This window comes from Lissotriton helveticus, chromosome 2_1 (assembly GCF_964261635.1).
Source record: "Lissotriton helveticus chromosome 2_1, aLisHel1.1, whole genome shotgun sequence".
In the NCBI taxonomy this organism is placed as follows: domain Eukaryota; kingdom Metazoa; phylum Chordata; class Amphibia; order Caudata; family Salamandridae; genus Lissotriton; species Lissotriton helveticus.
Window position 1 is genome coordinate 1,686,685,548 of NC_136059.1, and position 25,079 is coordinate 1,686,710,626.

Consider the following 25,079-nt stretch of genomic DNA (forward strand, 5'->3'; position numbering starts at 1 on the left):
TTTGTCTGCCTCTTCAGGAGGACCTTCTGTCGCAGCAGCAGGGGACGTTCCTCCACCCGAACCTGTCCAGTCTCCACCTCCATGCGTGGAGAGTGAGCGGCGACAGTTGAGGCCATTTGACTTGCCTCCTGAAGTCTGCGATGTGATTCTGGCAGCCAGGCGTCCCTCCACAAAATCGGTATACGCCTGCAGGTGGAACAAATTTGTGGCATGGTGCACAGCAAAGGCAGTGGATCCACTCTCTGCCCCTCTTTCTGAGGTGCCCCTCTTTCTGAGGTTCTCCTCTTTCTTCTCTCTCTTGCCCAGCAGGGCTCTGCTCTAGACACTATCAAGGGATACCTCTCTGCAATTTCAACCTTGTTTAAGGCTACCTGATCAGCCCTCTCTTTTCAAGTCCCTAGTTGTAAATAGGTTCTTGAAGGGCATCACTCATATGTTTCCTCCTGTTCCTTTTGTGATGCCTCAGTGGGACTTGAACCTTGTTCTTACTTATTTGATGTGCGCGCCTTTCGAGCCACTTCACAATTGCCCTCTTCGTCTTCTTACTCTTAAGACTGCATTCCTGGTTGCCATCACCTCTGCCAGGAGAGTGAGTGAGCTCCAGGCTTTTTCTTCTACGCCTCCTTTCCTTTCTGTCCATCCAGACAAGGTTGTGTTGAGAACGCGTCCTTCTTACCTGCCCAAGGTAGTCACAGCCTTCCACATCGGGCAGTCCATCACCTTGCCCATCTTCTTTCCACCTCTGCATCCCTCAGAAGAGGAAGAGAGGCTCCACCGTCTGGACCCAAAACGTGCGCTCTCCTTCTATCTTGATCGCACACGCCAGTTCCGGGTGGATGACCAACTCTTTGTTGGTTACGTGGGCGCTAAGAAGGGACGGGCGGTGCACAAACGGACCATCTCTCGGTGGGTCGTGTTGTGCATCAAGGCATGCTACTCTTTGGCTAAAAAGGAGCCTCCTGTTGGACTGAGGGCCCATTCCACTTGAGCCACGGCGGCTACTCCGGCCCTGGCAGGACATCGTCAGGCAGCTACGTGGGCTTCGCTGCACACGTTCGCAAGACACTACTGCCTGGACAGCCAAGTCCAGAGAGATGGCTTTTTCAGCCGTTCCGTTCTCCAGGGATTTCTGGTGTGATTATTGGTCTGCAGACCCGCCACCGGGGTTGGTATTGCTGGGTTATCTATTCTAAGGTAAGGAATCTAATACTAACCTGTTTCTTTCAGATGCACAAGTTACTTACCTTCGGTAACGATATATCTGTAAGAAACAGTAGTTGGTATTAGATTCTATACCGCCCCACCCATCCTCCCCGTTCTGGGAACCGATATCTAGGGTTAAGGTCATCCCTTTGAGGGCCCTAGTTTCATGGCACCAGTGTTGGTTTTTATCATGGCTCTGCGTTTCTGGCGCGGAAAAGCGGTGTATAATTACTGACGTCAGCGCGCGAGGGCGGCGTCTAAGTACTCCGACGTCATCACGGCACCGACGACGGGCGCGGAGCCGCGGACGACGCCTACTGACGCGCAAGGGTACTGCTACGCAAAACTTTCCGGATCCAGTCTGACGCCTGGGGATATTCGAAGGTAAGGAATCTAATACTAACTACTGTTTCTTACAGATATATCGTTACTGAAGGTAAGTAACTTGTGCATTAGCAAACAACGTGGGAAGCCCCTCCTCCTGATAGTCCACATTAATTGACGCTTCAGGCAAAAGGGTAGCATCACAAGCAGCAAATCATTGGCATATTGCCAATGCTCAAGCACTATTGACAAGGTATGATGGAGCTCATCATGATGAGCTCGAAAAGCTAGACCTAGTGCCCTTATTCAAGAGGGTAAATTAATAACTAATACCTCTATCAGGTGTGCTCTAAATCAGGCAGACACAGCAGCTCTTTCAGAAAACACTAGTGTACTGCTCCATAGACATGCTTGGTTAAGAATTTCAGTATTCAAGCCTGAGGTACAAGCCTCTATTCTTATTCAACCCTTTAACAAAGAACACCTCTTTGGTCCAGCTGTCGATACATCACTAGAAAAGATGAAAAACGATACTGAGGTTGCTAAGTCAACGGGGGCCTTACAATCACCTTCCAACAGAGGATCCTTTTGCCGCTCATTTTACAGGGGTGGCTCCAAAAATGTGTCTACAGACAAGCCCTCCTCCTCTTACAAGGGCAACAATCAGTCGCCCTCTACAAGAGGTTATTTTAGAGGTGGGTATAGAGGAAACGGCGGCAAGGGAAGAGGCAGAGGTAACTCAACATGCACTTCCCCTGCAAACAACAAATAGTGACTTCTCCAATATTAGGGTGTCTTTCATAGATTCACATGCTTGAATATTCCCCGTCATCGGAGTGGGAGTCCCACGGTAAATAAAATAGCAATAACATACTAATAATATGTATATGTAACACATAACAGATGAAATACATATTAGAAAACAGGCAGTAAATGCCTAGACCTAATTCCTCATAGGAATACATGAAGAGAAAAAACACTTGTAGCCTATTCCTGTCATTATGTTGGTCCAAACTGTAGATTTTCTACCACACGTCGTGTGAAGGGAGTCTCCCTGAGCTCTGCTCAGTTTTCTTCAATTTTCTTCATTTTTCTTCACTTTTCTTCACTTTTTCCTTCATAATATCAGTTTTGTAATGTCTTCTTACATGAAGTTTACCTTCAGACCCTGCGTCACTTGTGGGAAGCTGAGTCCTTTTCCTGTGAACCCTCAAGAAGAGTATAAGGACCAGCACTCTGCCTGTCTCTGACATGGTAGGTGGAGAAGGGGTTGTTCTTTTGCTTAGACTATACCCCCTTCTGATGTGGGAGGATTTTTTTGTTTGTCCTGCATTAAGGTTTTAAGTGATGCTTCTCCTCTACTGCACCAGCTGAAGTAACATCACAATTAAGGGGTCTCTGGCCTTCTTTGAGTCTGTGCCTTCCACATTTACGCCCACGAGATTTACTCTCAGGCGTCTAGACTCACTCTGCGCACTTTTCTACGTGAACATGTGCCAGCTTGTCGACGATACGGTCGATGTAATCTCTGACTACAATCTCTGCCGTCACTGATGCTCTGCTACGACAATGCCTCCAGGCATTCGTCGACGACAGTGAGGAGAGTGCCCTCTTGTCGACTGAAGGCTCGTCGACCCCTGGCAGTTTTCGTTTGTGGAAATGATTATTTTTTTTTTACGGTGGCCTCGTCGACGGAGTAGGTAGGCTCGTCGACGGTAGGCTCGTCGACGGTAGGCTCGTCGACGGTGAGCTCCGTAGTCGGTGAGCTCCGTAGTCGGTGAGCTCCGTAGTCGGTGAGCTCCGTAGTCGGTGAGCTCCGTAGTCGGTGAGCTCCGTAGTCGGTGAGCTCCGTAGTCGGTGAGCTCCGTAGTCGGTGAGCTCCCTAGTCGGTGAGCTCCCTAGTCGGTGAGCTCCCTAGTCTGTGAGCTCCCTAGTCTGTGAGCTCCCTAGTCTGTGAGCTCCCTAGTCGGTGAGCTCCGTAATCGGTGAGCTCCGTCAACATTCAGCTTCGACGCCAGTTGACTTCGCTGACGGATGACCCTGTCAACTGTTGGATTCATCGGCGGTTGAGCCCGTTGACAGTTGGTTTCACACACTGTTGACTTTTATGCACAGTGCTTTTGTAGACTATTTATTTCGTCGACGGCAGCTTTCCGCTACATCCACGTGGGGGTGTGAAGGCTTTTTACTACCGCCATTATTCTTCTTGGACAGCACATAGCCGTAGGAGCATGTTTTTTCTTCAGATCAGAATTATGTATTTCTGACAACAAGGCTGCCACGCCCTGTACCAGGGCGGGAATAAGTCTTCTCTTGCAATTGGAGTTCTATTGCATTCACCTTCGGTGTATATTGGAGGTTTTTTGCCCTCCTTATGAAGAGAGCGGCTCATCGTTTTCCCCTTTCCCCTCGTCCTGGGGAAACCACAGAAACAAGTTTGTTCAGTCCCTTTCATAGACTTTATTTAGAAAGAAGGTGTTAAACTCATGCGGAGGCCAAACTCTGTGCCGGCGTTTTTCCACGCCTCGACAAGAAATGTTAAGCTCCCCACTTCTCACCTGTTTTTCTAGTCTCTCAGCCTACCCTGACTCAGTCATTACTCAGGCGGCACAGCGATTATCTTGCAAGCCAGTTGGGCAGGTATGCCGCCATATGTGCTCTTGACATGTTGGCGCTAGTAGAACTTATTCCAGAATCCTCCAATCCTCACGCTTTGAAGATCTTGCAGGAGGGGGAAAGAGAGAGAAGCGCATCAGAAATAATACACTGTGCAGCGGACATTGCGTGTACAGGTTTTCAACAGCTCGCAATAGGTGCAGTCTGGCAAAGACATTTTTGCTTCAATGCTACGTCTTTCGCAAGGAGGTTCAGGCTTCCATACTTCACTTGCCTTTTGATTGAGGATCCCTTCTGGCCAGCATCTTGATGAGGCACTGCAGACCATCTTAAAGAACACAGATACTGCTCGCACCCTCTGGATATAGAATTGCAGCCTTATCGTGGTGCCGAGGACTTAGATCCACGTCCTGTTTTCAAGGGAGTACCATCCAGTATCGGCTCCTACAATCAGAACCAACTGCGTTACTTAAATCAAACGCAGTCACATGGGCAAAGTACCAACAGGTCCTACATAGAAAATCATTGTACAGCCGAGGCAACTCTTCTAAGAAACAACGGACTACCTTGAACCCACCTTTATTACCTCCAAAAATGTCGGTGGTCTAATATCTCCCTTTTATTCCAATTGGTCAAAGGTGACAGAGGACCTTTGGGGTTTTACACGTCATGCCCAAGGGCACACTAGAATTTGTCAAATTTCCCACTTTCTACACCTCCAAAGCGACCTCCACCTTCTCATCTACGGGAGTCGTTTGCACAAGTGTCTATATGGATACAAACAGGGACCGTCGGAGTGGTTCCGAATATCCAACAGCGTTAGGGTTTACTCTCAGTTCCTCACCAACAAGCAAATCAGGAAAGTAGTACATGATTTTAGATCTTTGCGCAAACTTTACAAATGTTGTACCTCAAGAGAGTCCTAAAGTTCTTATGCCAGAACAACTTTATAACTACTCTCAACCTCCAGGATGTCTATTTTCATGTGCCAATCTTTCCTAAGCACAGGAAGTGGCTACGCTTTACAATAGGTACAAAACATTTTCAATTAAAGTCCTACCTTTTGGACTTAGATCCGCTTCACGTGTCTTTACTTAGATCCTGGCGCCAGTGGCAGCCTATCTACGTCTGCAAGGCATACAAATTATCATTACTGAGACAACTGTATAATAAGGGCTCGCTCTTGTTTACAGGCAGTCCAACACACCCAGACTTGTCAGTCACTGTTTTTAAACCTGGTTTTCAATAAATCATGACAAGTCCCAACTAGTACTAGCTCCGATATGAAAGTTTCTCGGAACACCAATCAACACAAACCTAGCAAAGGTGTTTGTCTCACACGAACGATGGGCCTGCAGCTCCCACTTGGTGGTTTCTTCTACGTACGAAAAAGTCTGTTTCAGTAGAGCCTCAGTCATTCCTGGCCTCAACCTCCACCTGCATCCCGTTGGTTCCCAACTACAGATTGCACATTCGATAATTGCTAGAGGAGCTAGACAAGCAGTGGTTGCAGGTTTCCAGTTCAATCGAAGATCTCATTCAAATCACTCCTCGGATGCAAGAGGCCGTTGTGTTTGGTGGGTCCAAGAAAGAAATTTGTAGAAGGGGTGTGCGTTTCCTTCAAGAAGCGCCAAATTACACAATCACCACAGACGCATCCCTCGAGGGTTGGGGAGCATATCTTCAAGGGCTGAAGGTCAGTGAGAGATGGAACCCTACACAAAAGGCTTGGCACATCAATCTGCTAGAGCTAGGTGCCATCTTCTTGTGCAATCATTCAAGGGGCCACAGTATTGGTTCGCACAGACAATACTTAAAGTATGCATTACTTAAACAAACAGGGAAAAACGAGGTTGGTTCTTCTATCTCAGGAAGCCCAAGAGATATGGGCTTGGGCAATACGACACAGGATCAATCTCTTGGCTGTTCATGTGCCGCGAGTTGCAAATGTGCTGGCAGACACCCTTTGGCAGGTCCACGGTGTCCAACCACGAATAGGAACTGCATCAGCCAACGGCGGATCGAATCTTCCAGCAGTGGGGTCATCCCGATCTGGACCTCTTTGCGACAGAAAAGAACAGCAAATGCCTGTTTTCTTTGCAAGCTGGCATCCCCACGGGGACTCGCAGGGGAAGGCATTTTCGATAAACTGGTCTCAAATATATGCTTACGCTTTTCCTCCAATACCGTTGGTTCCGAGAGTTCTCCGGAAGATGAAGAGCCGTGTCGCTTGATTCTCTTCGCCCCCAGGTGGCCTCGCCAATACTGGTTCACCAAACTTCTTCTCCTCTCAGAGTACGATCCAATACAGTTTCGACCAATACCAAATCTCCTCTCCTTTCAGAATGGTCAAGTTTGTCATCCGGATCCGGCTTCTCTAAAATTAGCACCTTGGCGTCTGAGCACCTTGAATTAGCTCATCGGGCTATCTCGGCGGATTGTAAGGAGGGTACTGGCTTCCGCGAGAGCACCTACTAAAATAAAGACGTACGGACTGTAATGGAAAAGAATCTGCATTTGGTGTTAATCTGCTGGGGTTCACCCATTTCATGCAACCTCCGGACCAGATATATATATTACCTTTTTTCTTTCACTTGGCAAGATCAGGCTTATCTCATGCAACGTTGAAGGTCTTTTTGGCAGCCATTTCAAGGTAACGTCAGGATGGGTCCATCTCTCTTTATTCTTCAAGAATACAACAGTTCTTTAAGGGACTATTAAGAATGTTTCCTCCTGTACGTCGTCCGCCTCCATCATGGCATTTTTAATGTAGTATTAGCGCAGCTCATGCGCCACCCATTTGACCAAATTTTAGAGTGTATTTCAAATTCTTGGCATAGAGCGTTTCTCTTTTGCTAGCATTAACTTCATCTAGAAGAGTCAGTGATGTTCAGGCTTTCAACATCAATTCACCTTTCTTACAATTCACGTCCAATTCTGTGGTGCTACCTACAGACCCAAGGTTTATGCCTAAGGTGCCTTCGGATTTTCACCTGAATGAACCATCATCTTTAAGACGTTTTTTCCTAATCCGCAATCTCTGCGGAGAGAGGGCATTACATACCCTTGACATCAGAAGATGTTTAAAATTCTATTTGCAAAGGACCTCTGTCATTCTCATATCCGATCAACTGTTTATTGCCTATGGAAAGATACGGCAAGGACAAGCAGTGTCTAAACAAACCATGGTTAGATGGATTTCTGCAGCTGCTGACTTTTGCCATCTTCATAGATTATGGACGTTTCCACAACGGGCGTCCAGTTCCCGAACCTACAATTGCTCGTTGGGTTTCCTCGGCCATCGTTTTCTGCCATCAACAGGCAGGAAAGCCTCTACAGTCTTCAGTGAGGGCCCATTTTACCAGGGCGATGTAGTCTTCAACTGCCCTCTTTGCCGGTGTGCCGCTGCATCAGATCTGCACAGCAGCCACATGGTCAAGCAGGCACACGTTTACGAAACACTACTGCCTGGGTGCCATCAACGAAGCAGACACTGCAGTGGGACAGGCTGTGCTTCGCACTCTTTTTCAATAAGGCGAGCCTCTGTCTTCCCTCCTCCATTATGGGAAGTTTTTCTTCGGATATTACTGCTTTCTATTCCATATTCAAGCATGTGAATCTATGAAAGACACCCTAATACTGGAGAAGAACAATTGTTACTTACCTGTAAACAGGTGGTTCTCCAGTATTGGTGTCTTTCATAGATTCACATGCGACCCACCCTTCCTCCCCTCCGAGGCTCTCTTTTCCTCATAGACTCTGTGGTCACTCTTGTGCTACGAAAATCTGAGGTGCTGAGCTCTGAGGAGAAGGTTCTGGAGGGCTGCTGGCGCCTGATTGGCTACAGTTTGGACCAACATAATGACAGGAATAGGCTACAAGTGTTTTTTCTCTGCTCATGTATTCCTATGAGGAATTATGTCTAGGCATTTACTGCCTGTTTTCTAATATGTATTTCATCTGTTATGTCTTACATATACATATTATTAGTATGTTATTGCTATTTTATTTACCGTGGGACTCCCACTCCGACGACGGGGAATATTCAAGCATGTGAATCTATGAAAGACACCAATACTGGAGAGCCACCTGTTTACAGGTAAGTACCAATTGTTCTTCCTTTCCATACCCCCCAACCATTCCACTCCTGTCGGGGGACGTCTTTACCAATTTCTACCCATTTGGAATATGATTACGTCAGACAAATGGGTTATACAAATTATCCAATCTGGTTATTGCCTAGAGATTACAAGCACTCCACCGAACATTCCTCCAAGGTCACACCTCCTGTCACAAGAACATCCCACCCTTCTAAAGAAAGAGGTTATCTCCTTGTTGTAGAAAGGCGTAATAGAACCAGTCCCTTTACCATACCAGGGGTGTACTCCCTCTACTTTCTAATTCCCAAAAAGGACGGCGGCTCTCTCAGGCTTATATTAGACCTCAGAGAGCTAAATCTATACATTCAGTCAGACCATTTTCATATGGTAACACTCCAACAGGTGCTCCCACTTCTCCAGCAAGGCGACTTTCTCTCCACTCTGGATTTAAGACGCTTACTTTGATAATCCAATACACCCTGCGCACCGCAAATACCTCAGGTTTGTGGTAGCAGGTCAGCACTATCAATTCAAAGTCCTCCCATTCGGAGTAACAACTGCACCCAGGGTTTCCACAAAATGCTTGGCAATTGACGCAGCCCATCTAAGAAGACCGCATATTCATGTCTTCATATACTTAGACGACAAGCTCATAAAGGCCAGCTCGCACAACAGCTGTCTACGCCACACACAAAAAACTGTGCAATTGCTCCACGAGCTAGGATTCACAGTAAATCTGTCCAAATCCCATCTCCAACCATCCACGTCTCAAGCATATCTAGGAGCTACTATAAACACACAAAAAGCTCTAGCATACCCAACTCCAGCCAGAGTCCGGAATATACAAACCCTGATGTCTCAGTTTCAGCCTCAACACTCCTTACCAGCTCAAGTGTTCAGGCAGGTACTGGGAATGATGGCGTCTTGCATAGGGCACTATAAAAATACAAGACTTCAGATGCGTCCCCTACAGGAATGCTTAGCACGTCAGTGGAACCAAGCTAGTTATCAGATCTAGTGTTGGTAGGTGGCCGCACCCATCGCTCTCTGCAGTGGTGGAACACTCAAAACCTTTTAAAAGGGTGGCCCTTCAACGACCCGGTTCCACAGATAGTACCGACAGCAAACTAATCACTGACAGGTTGGGGAGCGCATCTCCACACCCACACAATTCAGGGCATTTGGAGCTTGCAGCAGAAACCTGCTTAATATAAATTATCTAGAGCTGCTAGCAATTTTTCTGGCGCTGAAAACATTTCCAGTTCAGCTAGTATGCAAGACTGGTCTAATTCATATAGACAACATGACAACCATGTACTACATACACAAACAGGGAGGGACATATTATCTCCAGCTAGCACAGACCATCTGGAAATGGGCCATACATCACAAAATATATCTCCTAGCAGAACACCTTCCAGGAGTAGACCATCAGATGGCAGATTTTCCCAGTCGTCAGACACAGCAAATCCACAAATGGGAAATACACCCTCAAGTTCTCCTCCCATTCTTCCAAATGTGGAGATTCCCACACATAGACCTGTTTGCCACACATCTAAACGCAAAATGCCCAAACTTCGCATCCAGGTATCCACACCCATTGTCCAAAGACAATGCACTATGGATATTTGCTTACGATTTTCCGCCTCTCCCACTCATTCCATTAGTGGTTCGGAAACTCAAACAAGCGTCCCTGACACTCATCCTAGTTGCTCCCACATGGGCACGTCAACCTTGGTTCACAACCCCATTGGAACTCAGTAGTTCCTCACCAAAATTACGTTTTACACCCAATCTCCTCACTCACCGCCATGAAGACATAAGACATCCAGACCCCAGTCAACTCAATCTTTTGATCTGGCTCCTGAAGTCTGAGTTTGGCTATCTTAATCTACTGCCGGACTGCATGAATATTATGAAAGAGGCTAGACGTCCTACCACAAGAGCCTGCTATGCAGCAAAGTGGAAGTGGAAGTGGTTTGTGATATACTGTAATAGCCACATCCTCCTGCTTTGTTTTTTTTCAAAACATTACATGTTATTTGTTACATCTACAACGTTCCAATTTAGCGTACACGTCCATACATTTGTATCTGGCTGAAATAGCTGCATACCTCCAGAATAGACCACATCTATCTCTTTTTAGAGTATCGGTAATCAAAACCTTTATGGAGGGACTCAGTCATTTCCCCCCAGATGCACACCTGCTCCAGTGTGGAATCTCAACATTGTTCTCACCAGACCAATGGGCCCACCCTTTGAGCCATTCCACAAATGTGAACAGCAATTTCTCACATGGAAAGTTGCTTTCCTCATTGCTATCGCATCACTCAGAAGAGTGGGTGAGCTTCAGGCACTAACTATAGAAGAACCTTTTTTTACAAATGCACCAAAATAAAGTGGTTCTTCGGACTAATCCTAAATTCCTACCTAAAGTCATTTCTCCTTTTCATATCAATCTGTTGAGTTACCTGTTTTCTTCCCTCAACCTGATTCAGTGGCAGAACGTGCCCTACACACATTAGATGTGAAGAGAGCATTGCTTTATTACATAGAAAGGACAAAACCTTTCCGTAACACAAATCAACTTTTTGTCACTTTTGCTCCACCACATCAAAATCGGGTATTGCAAGGTGGATAGTCAAGTACATTTAAATATGCTATGCAAAAGCAAAACTAACGTTAACAGTTCCCCCAGAGCACACTCTACACGCCAACTGGGGGCTTCTTTGGCATTCTTAGGAAATATACCCATAGATGACATATTCAAAGCTGCAACATGGTCTACTCCTCACACATTCGCAATACACTATTGTGTAGATGTGTTAGCAAGACAAGATGCTAGAGAGGACCAGGCAATTTTACGTACACTATTTCAGACCACTGCAACAGATACAGGTTAGCCACCGCTTTGGGAGATAACTGCTATATAGTCTATGCACAGCATATGATCTACAGCTCATATGCCTTGAACGGAAAATGCTACTTACCCAGTATGCATCTGTTCTTGGCAAATAGAGCTGTAGCGTCATATGCACCCGCCCGCATCCCTGGGTACCTATACCTGTTGCAGTAACATTTTACTTGGATACATGCATTCATAGACATCTCCTTTTACTGCTCTTACTAACTCCATTAACACCCTCTGTGGGAAAACAATCTAACAGTGGAGTCAATGCCCATGCGCACTATCACTGAAAGGAGGAGTCACCTACCTCGTGACTGGAAAGGCTTCTTCGAAGAATAACTAAGTGACAACATCCGGACCCAACACTAGATGGTGATCTACGCACAGCTTATGACTCTACAGCTCTATATGCCAAGAACAGATGCATACTGGGTAAGTAGCATTTTCCTTTTATCGGATGGAAATAATGTCATAACATCTGCTCCATAAGGCTGTTTAAAAAACGTTATTGAAATTGACAATCTATTCTGCCAATCCTGAGCATGTTAAAACGTTCTTCCTTTCTCATAAAAAAGCAGAACAAAGAAACAAGATCAGTTCCTCGATCATGAAAGGGAATAAAGTGCACATATTTCATAGAAGTAGGTGGAACATTATTACTTGGCAATTATCCTGACATATAAAGTACATCCTCCACTTCGAAGTCTCAAATCGAAGTTGCAATAATACCAGCACAGACAGGGCTATGTGGCTAATAACAAATAAAGATCTGGCTTAAAGAATCCGCTAATTGTAGACCATCCTGCACTACAGAGACTTGAGTCCCAATACAAACTATAGCAGTTCAATAGATGCACGGTTCCATCACCCAAAAATGTGGTTCCCCTAAAAAGGTAGGAGGAGAACTGCACTTGTTCAGAAACGTTTTCTCCCATTTAGTTTAAAATAAAAATGCAAATTCTTGGCTCCCATAAGTGCTTCCGAAGATGTATCCCTTTTTAGTGATTAAGACTAGGTAAGGTGAGGAAATACATGTCACTCAACGCAGCAGGACCTTTGCATCCATGGACAGAGTTTTAAAAAATAGGTAGGTACGGAGAACCTATGATAGGAGAAAACCTCTAACTTGTTTATTGTGGCTAAAGAAGCCCATGACCGTACTGTCTCAGTAGGCACAACAAAAAGAATATTCGCATGTTTGGCAAGGTCCATTTTTAAGGAACAGATATTACATAACTAGGTTGGTTTCTGAATGTGACTAGAGAGTACATCACAGTGTGCAACCAAACATAGAAGACCTAAACATAGAAGACAAAGAAATTAAACTGAACTAGTTAAAGGGCAACACCCAACAAAGTGTCTGAGTGGTAAACGAGCAAACAGGAATTCTGAGTGAAAGGTCAAGTTTTTGTCTTCTGGGGATGAGAGGGGAATCCTGAAAACATTAGCTGATGCAGTCACCTTTATCCTGCTTTATTTTTATCTTACTGAGGAAAGTGGGCCCTCCTTCGAGGGTCCACATCCCTACCAGTGTGCAACAGGCCATATAAGAGGTACTTGCAGCACTCAAGCAGTTGGTTTTAAATTAATAGCGTGTCAGCCTCACGTGCTTGATTTGTTTCCTACTTAAAAAGCCTGAATGAGCCAATGAGGAAACTACTCCAACAGTGCATGTAAAGTCATGGAGCGACTGTTAAGAGGAAATGGTCTAAGACTCAGAGTAAAGTTTGCTCATGTCCATGACAGTTCTATAATTAGTTCTATACATTGAGTTTGGGTAGTCAATATGTGTCCCTGTTGGAGGGTCTGTATAGAAACAAGCTGCTATGGGCTCAGTAGCCACTGTTCCCTGCATTTGCTGACTGCCAACACCCACTGAACAGCGCTATGTGCAAAAAGGTGAAGCCATTGCAGTATTATGGGTCTGCCATCACTTCCACGTATCTGCCTCCTCGGGCACCCTTTCATTGTTGTCGCCAAATAGAAGCCTCTAGCGTCACAATACCTGCTCCCATGGTTAAAAAGTAAATCCTGTGGCCACAACTTTAAAGATTCACTTGATTATTGACTGTGGACGATGTAGCCGACTACTTGTCAAGGCTCAACTGCAATAGCTGAGCAGGTGGGACCAGTCGGAATGGAGGAGCCTGCAAGATTAAATTGTATAAGCTGCCCTTCTGTGTACCATTAGCTGAAAAGGTAACTGCCTTCCAGCTGTGAACGAGGCCATTGCTGTGTTTGGTGGAAGATCGAACACCGTATTCTCTTTGCATGAAAGGTGGTATCCGCCATCATGGTCCTCTTGCAAGAGTTAACAGGCCTCGAGGAGGGCTATTACTGAGAGAACAGTCATAAATAATTGTGGGGTTCTTGGTTCGTGATATTATTCAGTTTGCCAGGTAGAGTAGATCAGGGAATTCTAAAGACCAACACCTACGAATAGTTGGTGTAGAGGAAATTGAGATAGAAAAATTCTGGAAGAGAAGTTTAGAGTAGAGAAGCCATTCCTCATTTTTTAGAGGGATCTGACCAAAATGTCATGTGAGAAAATCAGCCTAGGGTTTTGTAGTGTCTAAGGTGGCTGACAAGTATTTCTGGTGGGCAACAAATCACCCAGCTTCTGGAGGTAAGCCCACGTCCTCCCCAGATTGCGACCACTGGAATCAAACGCAAAGTGAGGAAGATATTGCGATCCCAGACATCCCAAGTAGATTTAAATGTTCAGCTTTTTTGCAGGGGGTTTATTTGTTTTTTTAATGTGAGTTTCAGCAATACTGCTAGTCCTTGGCATTTACATATTGCTGAATAACACCTCAGTGGGCCATGGCTGATGAAGAGCTAAAAACTACTGAAGCTGTCCTTGTATCTAGCACCACAGAATAGATTTGTGTAGTGGGCATTACACATCACATTGAATCATCTGACTGCGGGTAAAGAAAGTTTTATTTCCACGACTCCCCTGAGCAGCTTCTCTCCATCTCTGCTCGGCTCCAAGTCCCGTATTTTCAAACCACAATAGCTCCATTGTTCTGCATTCCATAATCCCATCACAGAACATTGGCTCAACCTTGATACAAATATACAGAACCATGGCATAGCATAAAGTTAAACATCTGATTCTAGCTTGAGACCATGAAAGGCTTTGGAACACCAGATGTTTCTGGCTCCCCTCTGGTGGGCCCAGATGATAGGACTGTCCTTTACTGCTCTACGGTCATTGATGCTCCTTCAGAAGCTGGGGTCTTCTGTATCTACCATAGTCTGCTACCAGCTCATCTCTTCCGCTAAAGGACTGGTCCTGGGCCAGATACCTTCTAGTGTTGTCTACATACACTTCTGTCAGACGGCCCTTTACCTTATTGAATGGGTATGTTTTAATCTGGTTGGGGAGGATGCTATGTTCCAACAATATGTAGTGATGAGTGCATTAGTAGTGTCCCTGATGTACCCCATTTGCTCGACCCTGTGACACCCGGCATGGCAAAACCAGGCAAATAAAAATGTCTTCCTTTGCTCAACCAGTAAATTCTAAAAGGATACTGATGCGTCTGCCTCGGAGGGATCCCTGGGATTTATTGTGCCTCCAAAGGTTGCACTTAGAAGAGAAGCTCTTCGCACATTCTAACAATGAGGGACAGAAATTATATGAGTTAACAGAAGACTGTTTACTTGTTAGGTTACACTTTCAATCAAGCCTAATAATGTTACTGTTCTGCTCGTTTTTTTTTTGTTTGACGAATGATTAGTCGGTTGCCTTCCACTGACTTTTACGTTGAAAAAGTTTTCTCAGTACAAAAGGGGGTGGTGATGGACGGAGCATCTGAACCAATCAAACACTCACACCCAGTCAAAAGATCTGGGTTTAATCCATCACCGTTCTTTAGCCCACTCTGCCACCCCAGTTCAGACATGGCCATATGCAAATCAGTCTGACCCTGTGCCTCATGGGAACAGTTCAGCCCGAACTGCCAAACCATGCCTTCCCTGGACCGGAAACAAGCTTCCGAGGACCGGTTTCTGGCACTTCAGCCCGGCTTGCTTGAATCCAGTGGCAAAGTGAGCAAGGGACTCACGTCTGAGCACACCCTGCCACACTTATGGCGGCCAAAGCGGTACAAAAGGGGGTATACAGAATAGTAAATGATCATGAAGCAGCCAGAATGTGCCTGAATGCATATGTCAAGCAGCCTCAAATACAGCTGCACCTGGTGTGTTCAAGTTTGAGATGATTGTGCGTGTTCTGGCATTCACTATCCGCATTTCTCGTAAGAATTAACTTCACATGCAACATCTCTATCACCAGTCGTATCCTTGCAACGCCTTCTAACTTCTTGGTTTAACTTTAGGGAAATTAATTATTAACACAAGTTGACCATTTGATGTATGCCTTCTTTGAGTTCCAAGAACAGAAACTGCTTGCCAGATTTTCGCAAAGAATGAAGCATTTCAGTACGAGTGACATTTGCAATATATTTCAAAAAGCAGCACCCCACTACTTGAACGAAATAGGTCTTTAAAATTTGGATTTAGGCGAATGCATGGTTTAAGAAAAATGCACTGCTATAATTTAACTTTAATTTTTTTCAACTGCCCCAAGAAAATAAAGAACTTCCTAATCTGCAAGCGGGTATGGAGAAGCATGCATGAATAGATGGAAAATAATTATTTACACCCCCGTAAAAGTAGGTGGGGGAAGTGTGATTATCTTTTCAAGAAATTGTCTTAAATTGCCTGTGTGAACTGTACTCCCAGCTACAACATACTTTTTAGTGTCACTGTTAATTACTTTGACTTATTTAGAGCTTGGCGGACCGAATACTGTCACAAATGTGGCGAATATTCTTTCCGACGTATTACATGTGTAATTTAGAGAACAGGATATAAATCATGATTGTGACAGAGTATCCCATTCTTAAAACTCTAAATAAGGCAGTTTATTTTTCCAACCTATAGAATCGTGTTTACAGCTTAGTTTGTTTTTTAGGTCTTTCGGTCCCTGCTGGAGCCCTCGGTCCTCTTGCCATCACCACCTCTGCGATGGCTGGACGGATGGCAATTCATGGCATGGGTGGAATTCCAGGTCACTCTGTCTTGCTAGTCAGCAACCTCAATCCTGATGTAAGTTGCATTTTTATTTGTTATGGTTCACGTGTTTTATTTATTTATTTTAGCTGCTAACACATAGCCTTATGACTGAGTGTTTTTTTATTATCTTAATCATCGGTTGTAATCGTTATAGAACCCCTGCTATTGGTTGTATAAACCTTTGTTCATCGACATGGAGAACTGCAAATGAGTGATAATCTACATCAAACAATATATAGGCAAAAAATCACTAAAGACTTTTAGCGCAGTCAAGGAAAATTTGTGAGTTAAAGGGTTCTATATTTCAGTTTTAAGTTTTCTTTATTTATTCCTTAGATATGTCTTTTAAGCATCAGCATTGGAAAAGAATATAATCAATATAAGAAAGAATATGTTTGTAAGCATAACAGATATTGTAATAATACAACAAGCGTCTTTCCATAAGGGAATTTCCCTAGTCTAAATTAAATTAGAACAGAATAGAATAAGGTGTCAGTTCAGATACCCAATAAAGAGTTCTGATGAGAGATTAAATGCCTAAACTTAAACCCTTTGTACATCAGCTAAATTAAAGATTAGGCTGGAATGTATGCTCCGCTAAAGATCTGCAGAGATCTGTCAAAACAAGAATCGGCTAAGCAATCTCCCACGAAGAGAGGTATGATCTCAAGAGTATTATGCTTAATCAGGGAGTGCCCCAAGGGTCTAGCTTGAGCCCCACCCTCTTCAATCTCTATGTAACACCTATAGCAGAGATTACGGAGAGGTTTGGGGTTCAAGTAGTAACCTATGCAGATGACACCCAATTGGTGGTGTCTCTTGCACAGTCAGACGGGGCAGCAGTGAACAACTTTTCAATGTGCCTTCAAGCCATAGCAGTTTGGATGGCTAATAACTGCCTGAAATTAAACGGCAATAAGACAGAGGTGCTGGTGGTGGGACATGCACCATCGGTGTGGACTTCGGCATGGTGGCCGCAAGTGCTGGGGCCTCTACCCTCACCTAGTGAACAAGTGAAGAACTTGGGTATCTGGATAGATAGCAAGATCTCCTTTGAGCAGCATACCACTCGGGTGGCTGGCCAATGCTTCTGCATTTTGAGAACTATGCGGAAAACATTGGACCTACTCCCCACGACAGCCAGGAAGACCATAGTCCATGCTCTGGTTACCTCGAGATTGGACTATGGGAACGTTCTGTACTTAGGAGCCAATAACAGATGTATCACTAGGCTTCAGCGGATACAGAATATGGCGGCCCGCATGATCCTGAAATTACCCAGAAGAGCATCATCTAAGAAAGCCCTGGAATCCCTCCACTGGCTTCCGATTAAAGAACGGGTGCTCTATAAGACCTTACTGTTCAGCCACCGGATCATGCAGGGAAAGGGGCCATCCTATCTGCTGGATCTATTGAACCCTTACATCTCGGGCCGGAACCTGAGATCTTCCGGGAAAGGGCTGGTGAAGGTCCCTAGGTTCTGAAGAGCTCGGATGGGCGGACGCTCCTTCCGAGTACAAGCTGCTCAACATTGGAATAAACTCCCACATGAAATGCGATCAGAAGTCTCGGAACGTATCTTCCGGAAACAACTTAAAAACCTACCTCTTTCCTCTGGCTAGAAATTGAGGAGGTTAATAGGGGAGAACCTGGTGGGGTTGATCCATCTGTTGTTTAGGCCAGTCACACTCAGCGCGGGGACACACTGCTCCCAGAGTAACCATGCGCTTTATAAAATGTATTATTATTATTAAGAAACTCCGATGGATCTCCAGAAAATGCGAATGAGAGAAGCGCCCCCCGCCCCTTTTAGTAACACGCACTAATATAAACACAATATTCTGGGTGCTAACATGATTTGCTTTCTTAGTTCACAACATCCAATAGGATTTTTGTAAACTTTTGGGAATAGGTAAGCTCCCCAGTCTCTCATGTCTTCACTGTGGGCCACAGACACAAATCTTTGAAAAGATACATAGTCCACATTTTGTTGTTCAGGCAGTTCTTTCCATGAATCATGCTTCCTTTTGTCTCCTCTCCTTCTGGTGAAAACCACTCTATCAATTATCCAATAAAAACAAATGCCTATTCAGTAACTACAGAAGGCTTCTGGAAAATTACAACATCTGAAGTAAAAGGGGAAAAAGAAAAATAACATCTTGTACAAAACCGCTTAATGGGGAAAACAGGCCTTTCGATGCTACTGTATTTTGCATTATTCAATATTTCAATATAAGAAAGAATGCAACTTTTGTAAGTATAACAGATAGTATTATAATAATACAGCAACTGTGTTCCGTAAAGGAATTTTCCTAATCTAAATTAAAGTAGAATAGAATAAGGTGTCAGTTCAGATACCCAATAAAGAGTTCTTTCTGGTGAGGGATTAAATTGTTAAACATAAAGCGTTTGCACATCAGTTAAGAGAAAGATCAAGCTTGAAGGTATTCTCAGCTATAAACCAGCAGAGATGTACTAAAACAGGAATAGGATGACCAATCGCCCGTGAAGAGAGTTATGATCTCAAGAAACTCGGAGATGGATCTGCAGCAAATGAAGCCCCCCTCTACTCTAAGAACACACACTAATATAAACACACTATATTCTAGATTGTAACATGTTTCACTTTTTTCATTCACAGCATCCATTAGGATTTGAGTAAATCCGTGACAATAGGTAAACTCCCCAGTCGCTCACTTCTTCACTATGGCCACAGACACAAGTCCTTGAAAAGCTACTTAGTCCACATGTTGTGGTTCAGATAGTTGTTTCCATGAAACATCCTTCCTGTTGTCTCCTCCTGGTGAAAACGACCCTGTCAGTTATCTAATAATAAAACAAACGATTCACTAACTAACAGAAGGCTTCTGGAAAGTTACAGCATCTGAAGCAAAAGGGAAAAGAAACAACATCTCATGCAAAACAGCTCAATGGGGAAAACAGGCCTTTCAATGCTACTGTATTATCTTGCAATTAATATGGCATCAACAGTTAAGCTAAATCAGCACATTATTTATTATGTATGTTCATATTGTCCAAGTATGATTACCTACTACAATTTGGCTTCAAATATACATGTTATGTGTGTGCTTTTCTTTCTTTTTTGTTTTGTTGTTTTTTTGTAAAAGGTAAATGCTTGGCAGCAACTCAATAGTCTGCCTAAAGCTAATTGATCTTGCAAAACCGATAGCAGCTAGCAAAGCACCAGAATTAATATTTGCCAATTTATCTACTATATTTGGTTACTTTCTAATTTTCTCGTCGTTTAAAACCACCCCCATTGGTTGAATGATTGCTCTAAAAATATCTCCTACCAGTTGTGCCCCATCAGTGGTACTACGTGTCTGTGAGATGGGGGTCCTTGTTAAAGCATCTATGCTATTTACATGATGCATCTTGGGAAACAATAAAGCTAAAGAGAAACCCCCCACCCCCCAGTCAGCGGGTGTCTTAAAATATGCAGCCTTTCTGCAAACAAAATAGACTCCAGGAATAACTGCTTTCTCTGTTAATATTTGAACAGGCCCTCCAAGAACGTCAAATGTGTGTTCACAGTTACTTATCCGAATGTCTCTTTCTAAACTGGTTTCTCCTTTTGTAAACAGTTTCCCTTTTTGTCGACTATCTAATTTTAATTTAGGATATATCATTTTATTTTTGTATTCCTCTTCATTTCAAACATTATTTGAAACCTCTTCCTCTCTATTTGCTGTGTGAAACGTGAGCTCTACTTCTTTCTAATGCTAAAATGAATTTCTTTTTTAGCCGACTCATTAAACAGATTAGATGATTTTCGTATGTCTTGACAGTGTCTATAATTGTAGGGGACCTGAAGAAATGCCATGCAACTTTCATATCCTTAGCTTGGGGATGAGGGTTCATTCTTTTATGAAGGAGAACTTTAAAAAGAATCATGTAGTCACTAGAAAATTAGTATTCAAAACATTCCTGTCTGTAAAATAAAATCAGCAATATACTGCATGTAACTGCATATGTAAATGGAATGTGGTGATGTCACATCTGCGGCTGAAGAAGGTAAGTGTGAGCAAACCTAGCAATCCCTGGTGTCTAAAGTTTAGGTGTAGTCCTGAACTAATCTAGAATAAACATTTGTTGTGAAATCTTCTTTTGAGACCTCTGTAAATGAAGCTTTTAGTTTATTTTCATCTATTCTGTTCAGGTGATTTTGGTTAGGTGTAGCTCTAAATATTTCGGTCACTTGGGTAAAATCCATTCCAACTAAAATAACTATAAATAATAGCATAACCAATATTAATCCAAAAGCCATAACTATTTTATGCTTGGCCTTGGTAAAGACACGTTTGTCTACACTCAGACCTTTAGTAGAATATATCAGCAGGCAGTCTCAGTAACCTGTGTACATTTCAACTTGTGCAAAATGTTCAATGATTAATTTGCAGTTATTTCATTAAGTTTAAGTACAGTATTCTTCGTGAGGCATCCCTAGCCCTACTCAGGCTTCTTCTATGTGTTATCCCTACTCTTGTCCTGCAGCCTTGGCCCTGGGGGATTTGTTATCTGCTGTTCGAAAAGCATTGTCATGGTCCTTTATCACAGTCTTATAATTTGATTTAGGCACAGTTCATCATTTGTTGTATCAGATCTTCCAAATTTGAATTTACTGAATAGTGCTAGTCGGATCTTGTTTGTAATATTGTTTCATGAATCTCAAATTAAATACTGTCTTAGTGTTGCTTATCATGGGGGTTCCAATGATTCTTATTTGATTGTATGACGGAACAAAGCATTCCATTGCAACGCATGCCTTTACCACAAGTTAGCAGACCCTAGTACAAACTCCTCCAAGGCCCCCAGCCCTTCTAAACAATACCAGTCCCCAGCCCTTTTTAAAACTACTCGTCCCTTGCCCTAAACCCATAAACGGGACACCTGCACTACTCCACCCCCCAGCACTTTTTAAATATACTCTAAACATGTACCCCCACCCCTAAACCCCTAAGAATGTTCCTCATGCGCCAGGCCCTGTAACCCTTACCTCCCTAACAACGACGAGGCATCCCTATAGGCGCGGCGCAGGTCGTAAAGAGGAATTGGAAGGGCCTCTCAATTTCCTCCAATGACGCTGATAGCCTTATCCCCACTGGCACCTTTCCCGCGCATATGCCCTTACCACCAGTACCACACACATGCTTTTACCATGCATACCTTTACAGCGTTAATTTATTTTAAAGGCATGCATGGTAAAGGCATATGCGTTGTAAAAAAAAATGCATGGTAAAGGTGCATACATTGTAACGCATGCTTGATAAAGGCATGTGTGGTAACAGCCGTGTTGTAATGGCGGTTTCTCTTCTGATTTCAGTTCATTAAGTTCTCTTCCAGGGGATCCTCATCAATAGTCATAAGCATTAGAATATTCCCGCCCATGCGGGGGACCCCGTAAACACTATATTATATGTGCCCCATATATATATATATATATATATATATATATATATATATATATATATATATATATATATATATATATATATATATATACACAATAGCAGCCTACGAAACATCAGAGCTGAATCATGCTGTAAAGAATGTCCACCATACATGAAAAAACATGCATTAGAAAACATGAGAAACAACAATAAAGATTGTTTTAGAACGGTTTTAATGCTCAGAAAGCAGTAGAAATTCTTATAAAACACTGAAAGCATAGGAAGCTCCCAGGCTGCATTGCAAATTCCCAGTCTAAAAAGACTGAAAAGCTAACTTGCAGCTGAATGCAATAAACTGACGCCGTGCCTTTAAGGCACCCATGACCCCCAGCTTCCCATCATGCCTCAGGGGTGACAGTTAGGTCAGTTGTTCTTTCCGGCTCCTTCAGGAAGGATCCTGGCAACACCTCCACTCATTTCTGTATTTTCTGACAGAAATTTTCTTCAATTTTCACAGTTTTTTTACTTACTTTGACTTTTTACATCTTGTCAAGTAGGAATCTGTCCTTTGTCAGTTTGGGTATTTTCTGCTTTGAAATGCCTTCCCTTTTTGACAACTGCCCTTCTTGTGGCAACAAGAAGGCCAAGACAGACAGCCATGAAGTCTGTATTCTTTGTCTACCTGAAAATCATGACCCAAAAGCCTGTCCTCACTGCAAAACCCTGTCAGGAAGAACTCTAAAGGACAGGGAGAGGATTTGCATCTATGGCCTAGCCCACAGGTCATCCAGAGGAAGGTCTCCGGTAAGGAAGGGCTCCAAGAGGGCTAGAACACCGTCAAAGGATAAATCCTCACACCCTTCAGCTTCAGCGTCGGGCTCGGCGCTGAGGAGAGAACTACCGGTGGGTCATTCATCTAGAAAACGACCTTCATCGGCGGGCTCGCCGTCGAGAAGCGGGGATTCAGGTACGTCGTTGTCGAGAATTCCAGACCCTCCGCCATCGTCAACTCGGCGACGATCGGCGTCGAGGACAAAGACTCCTCCGCCGTCGTCAACCCGGCGATGATCGGCGTCGAGGACCATCACACCTCCGCCGTCGTCAACCAGGCGACGATCGGCGTCTAGGACCAGACCTCCGCCGGCGTCGTCGTCACGACGTTCGGCGTCGAGGAGAGGCTCACCTCTGTCGTCGCAGAGAGCCAGAGATCCTCCGCCGTCGACAACCAGACGTCGATCAGCGTCGAGGAGGAGATCTCCGTCGACGTCTCGTAGGCGTTCGGCGTCGAGGGTGACCAATACCCCTCTGCCGTCGTCACGTAGACACTCGGCGTCGAGTTTGACTGCTCCGCCGTCGCCCCAGCGGCGTTCGGCATAGAGGGCTCCGTCATCTGCTTCATATCGCCGCTCGACGTCGAGACATCGCCGATCCTCGCATCGCTCCCCGCCTAGGCTTTCGACGACGTTGAGGCATAAAGAGCGGGCTGGGTCGACGTCGAGGAACTCCGCTTCAGGGAGAGAATCGGTGATTCTAGTGACGGAATCAGCCTCCCGCCACTCATCCTCGCATTAGTCTGGGCAAGCCGCTTCAAAGTCTAGAAGCCCTGCCCGCAAGTCACCTTTGAGAGACCCTTCTTCTGCAAATGTGAGGTTGTCCCCTAGATGGAATCTGCCATTGGATCATTGGCGGGATTCAGGGGCTGCGAGACGGATGCAAGAATACGCCAGTCCTACACACAGGTCTCCGCTTCAGAGACTAGTGGAAGAAGTGGACAGACGCAGTACTCCCAGGCACAGGGTTCAAGCTGAAAGATCACCTGTAAGGAGGCCTACTAGATCTCGTTCCCCCAGAAGGGAGGAACGTTCAAGAAGATCACGCGATAGGAGGCACAGTGCTCATCGCAGGAGGACACCATCTACTTCTTCTACATCCTCTACCCGATCTTCCAAGAGGGATTACTCTCCCACACTTTCGGATAGCCCTATCTCTAGGGTCTTACCGGTTGATGACATCAACACTTTTCATGATGTCCTGCAAAGAGGAGCTCAAAAGATCAACATTGAACTGTCTGTTCCACAAGTCACTACGACAGTGATTTTGAGACACTTCACCAGAAGTCTGCTTCACGTCCTTTGCTGCCATTAGTTCCAGGGATTATGGACCCGGTCAAAGATATATTCCTGGCTCCAGCGACCATTAGAGCGGTGCTGGCTCGCATCCAAAAAAAGTACAAGCCAGCTGCCTCTGACCCGGTCTTTGTCAAGACTGATCCTCCTGCAGACTCAGTGATTGTAGCAGCAGCACGAAAAACACACTTGGTCACTGCTACCTCCTCAGTCCCGCCAGATAAGGACAGCAGATCACAGGACTCGTGCGGTCGTAAGGTCTGTAACTCTGACTCTTTTACTCTGAAGGTCTCCAGTGCGGCTTCACTGTTGGGTAGATATGATAGAGCCTTATGGGACTCCATGGAACGTTTCAAGTCCAACCTGCCGAAAGAAGACCAGAAGGACTTTGAAGAGACAATGACAGAAGGCTATCTGGTAGCGAACCAGATGATTAGCACGGCTGCGGACGGAGCAGCCCTTGCGGCGCATTCATATGCCCATGGAATTTGCGCCAGAAGGTCGTCTTGGTTGCGCCTGACAGGCCTCCAGCCCGATGCACAGCAACGCATCTTAAACCTTCCTTTTTCTGGTTCCTCTCTCTTCGGTGAACACACTGACAAAGAGATGAGTAGAATGAAAGCCGAACAAGAAACAGTCAAAGCAGTCAGTTTGGAAAAGAAAAAGGAGTTCAAGCACCGTTTTAAAACCAACAGGGGCAGAGGGGCTTAACAGAGGGTTCAAACCCCTCAGTGGTCCCAAAACAAGAATCGGGGCAAGACCCAGTTTCGAGGGGGAAAATCCAACCGAGGTAGAGGAGGTCATCAACAACAATCCTCTACATCAATGAGAGGAGGGAAGTCATGAGCAGTGGCTTCCTCTGGCGCCGTTGCCCACTCCAGTGGGAGGAAGTGCTTCCCAACATCTGGCAGAGTGGTGCAGCATCACAAAAGATCGTTGGGTGCTGAATATACTGCGCAATCGATACACGCTTCGTTTCCGTGCGCCCCCAAAGAACATTCCTCCAAAGAAATCTCGTCCTCACCAGTTAGATCTGCTACGGAAGGAGGTAAAGGTTCTTCAAAAACAAGCTATATACGAAGTACCACCTCGCAAAGACGAAAGGGAGTCTACTCCAGATATTTTCTTGTCCCCAAAAGGATCAGGAGAACAAGTTCCGTCCCATTCTAGACCTTCGTCTGCTAAACAAGGTCATAGTCAAAGAGAAGTTCCGCATGTTGGCCCTTCACCAAATATGTCCACATCTGCAGGAAGGGGATTGGATGTGTTCGGTGGATCTACAAGATGCATACTTTCATATTCCAAT

The 25,079-nt window shown here is 44.7% G+C and overlaps 1 protein-coding gene across 1 annotated transcript in view; it reads left to right on the forward strand.

Annotated features, from left to right (window-relative positions):
- PTBP3 (polypyrimidine tract binding protein 3) overlaps positions 1-25,079 on the forward strand; it is a 634,697-nt gene that overhangs the window by 494,666 nt on the left and 114,952 nt on the right. The window contains exon 9 of the mRNA XM_078676642.1: positions 16,136-16,269. Coding sequence (XP_078532768.1) covers positions 16,136-16,269 — 134 coding nt within the window. The remainder of the gene's footprint in view (positions 1-16,135; positions 16,270-25,079) is intronic.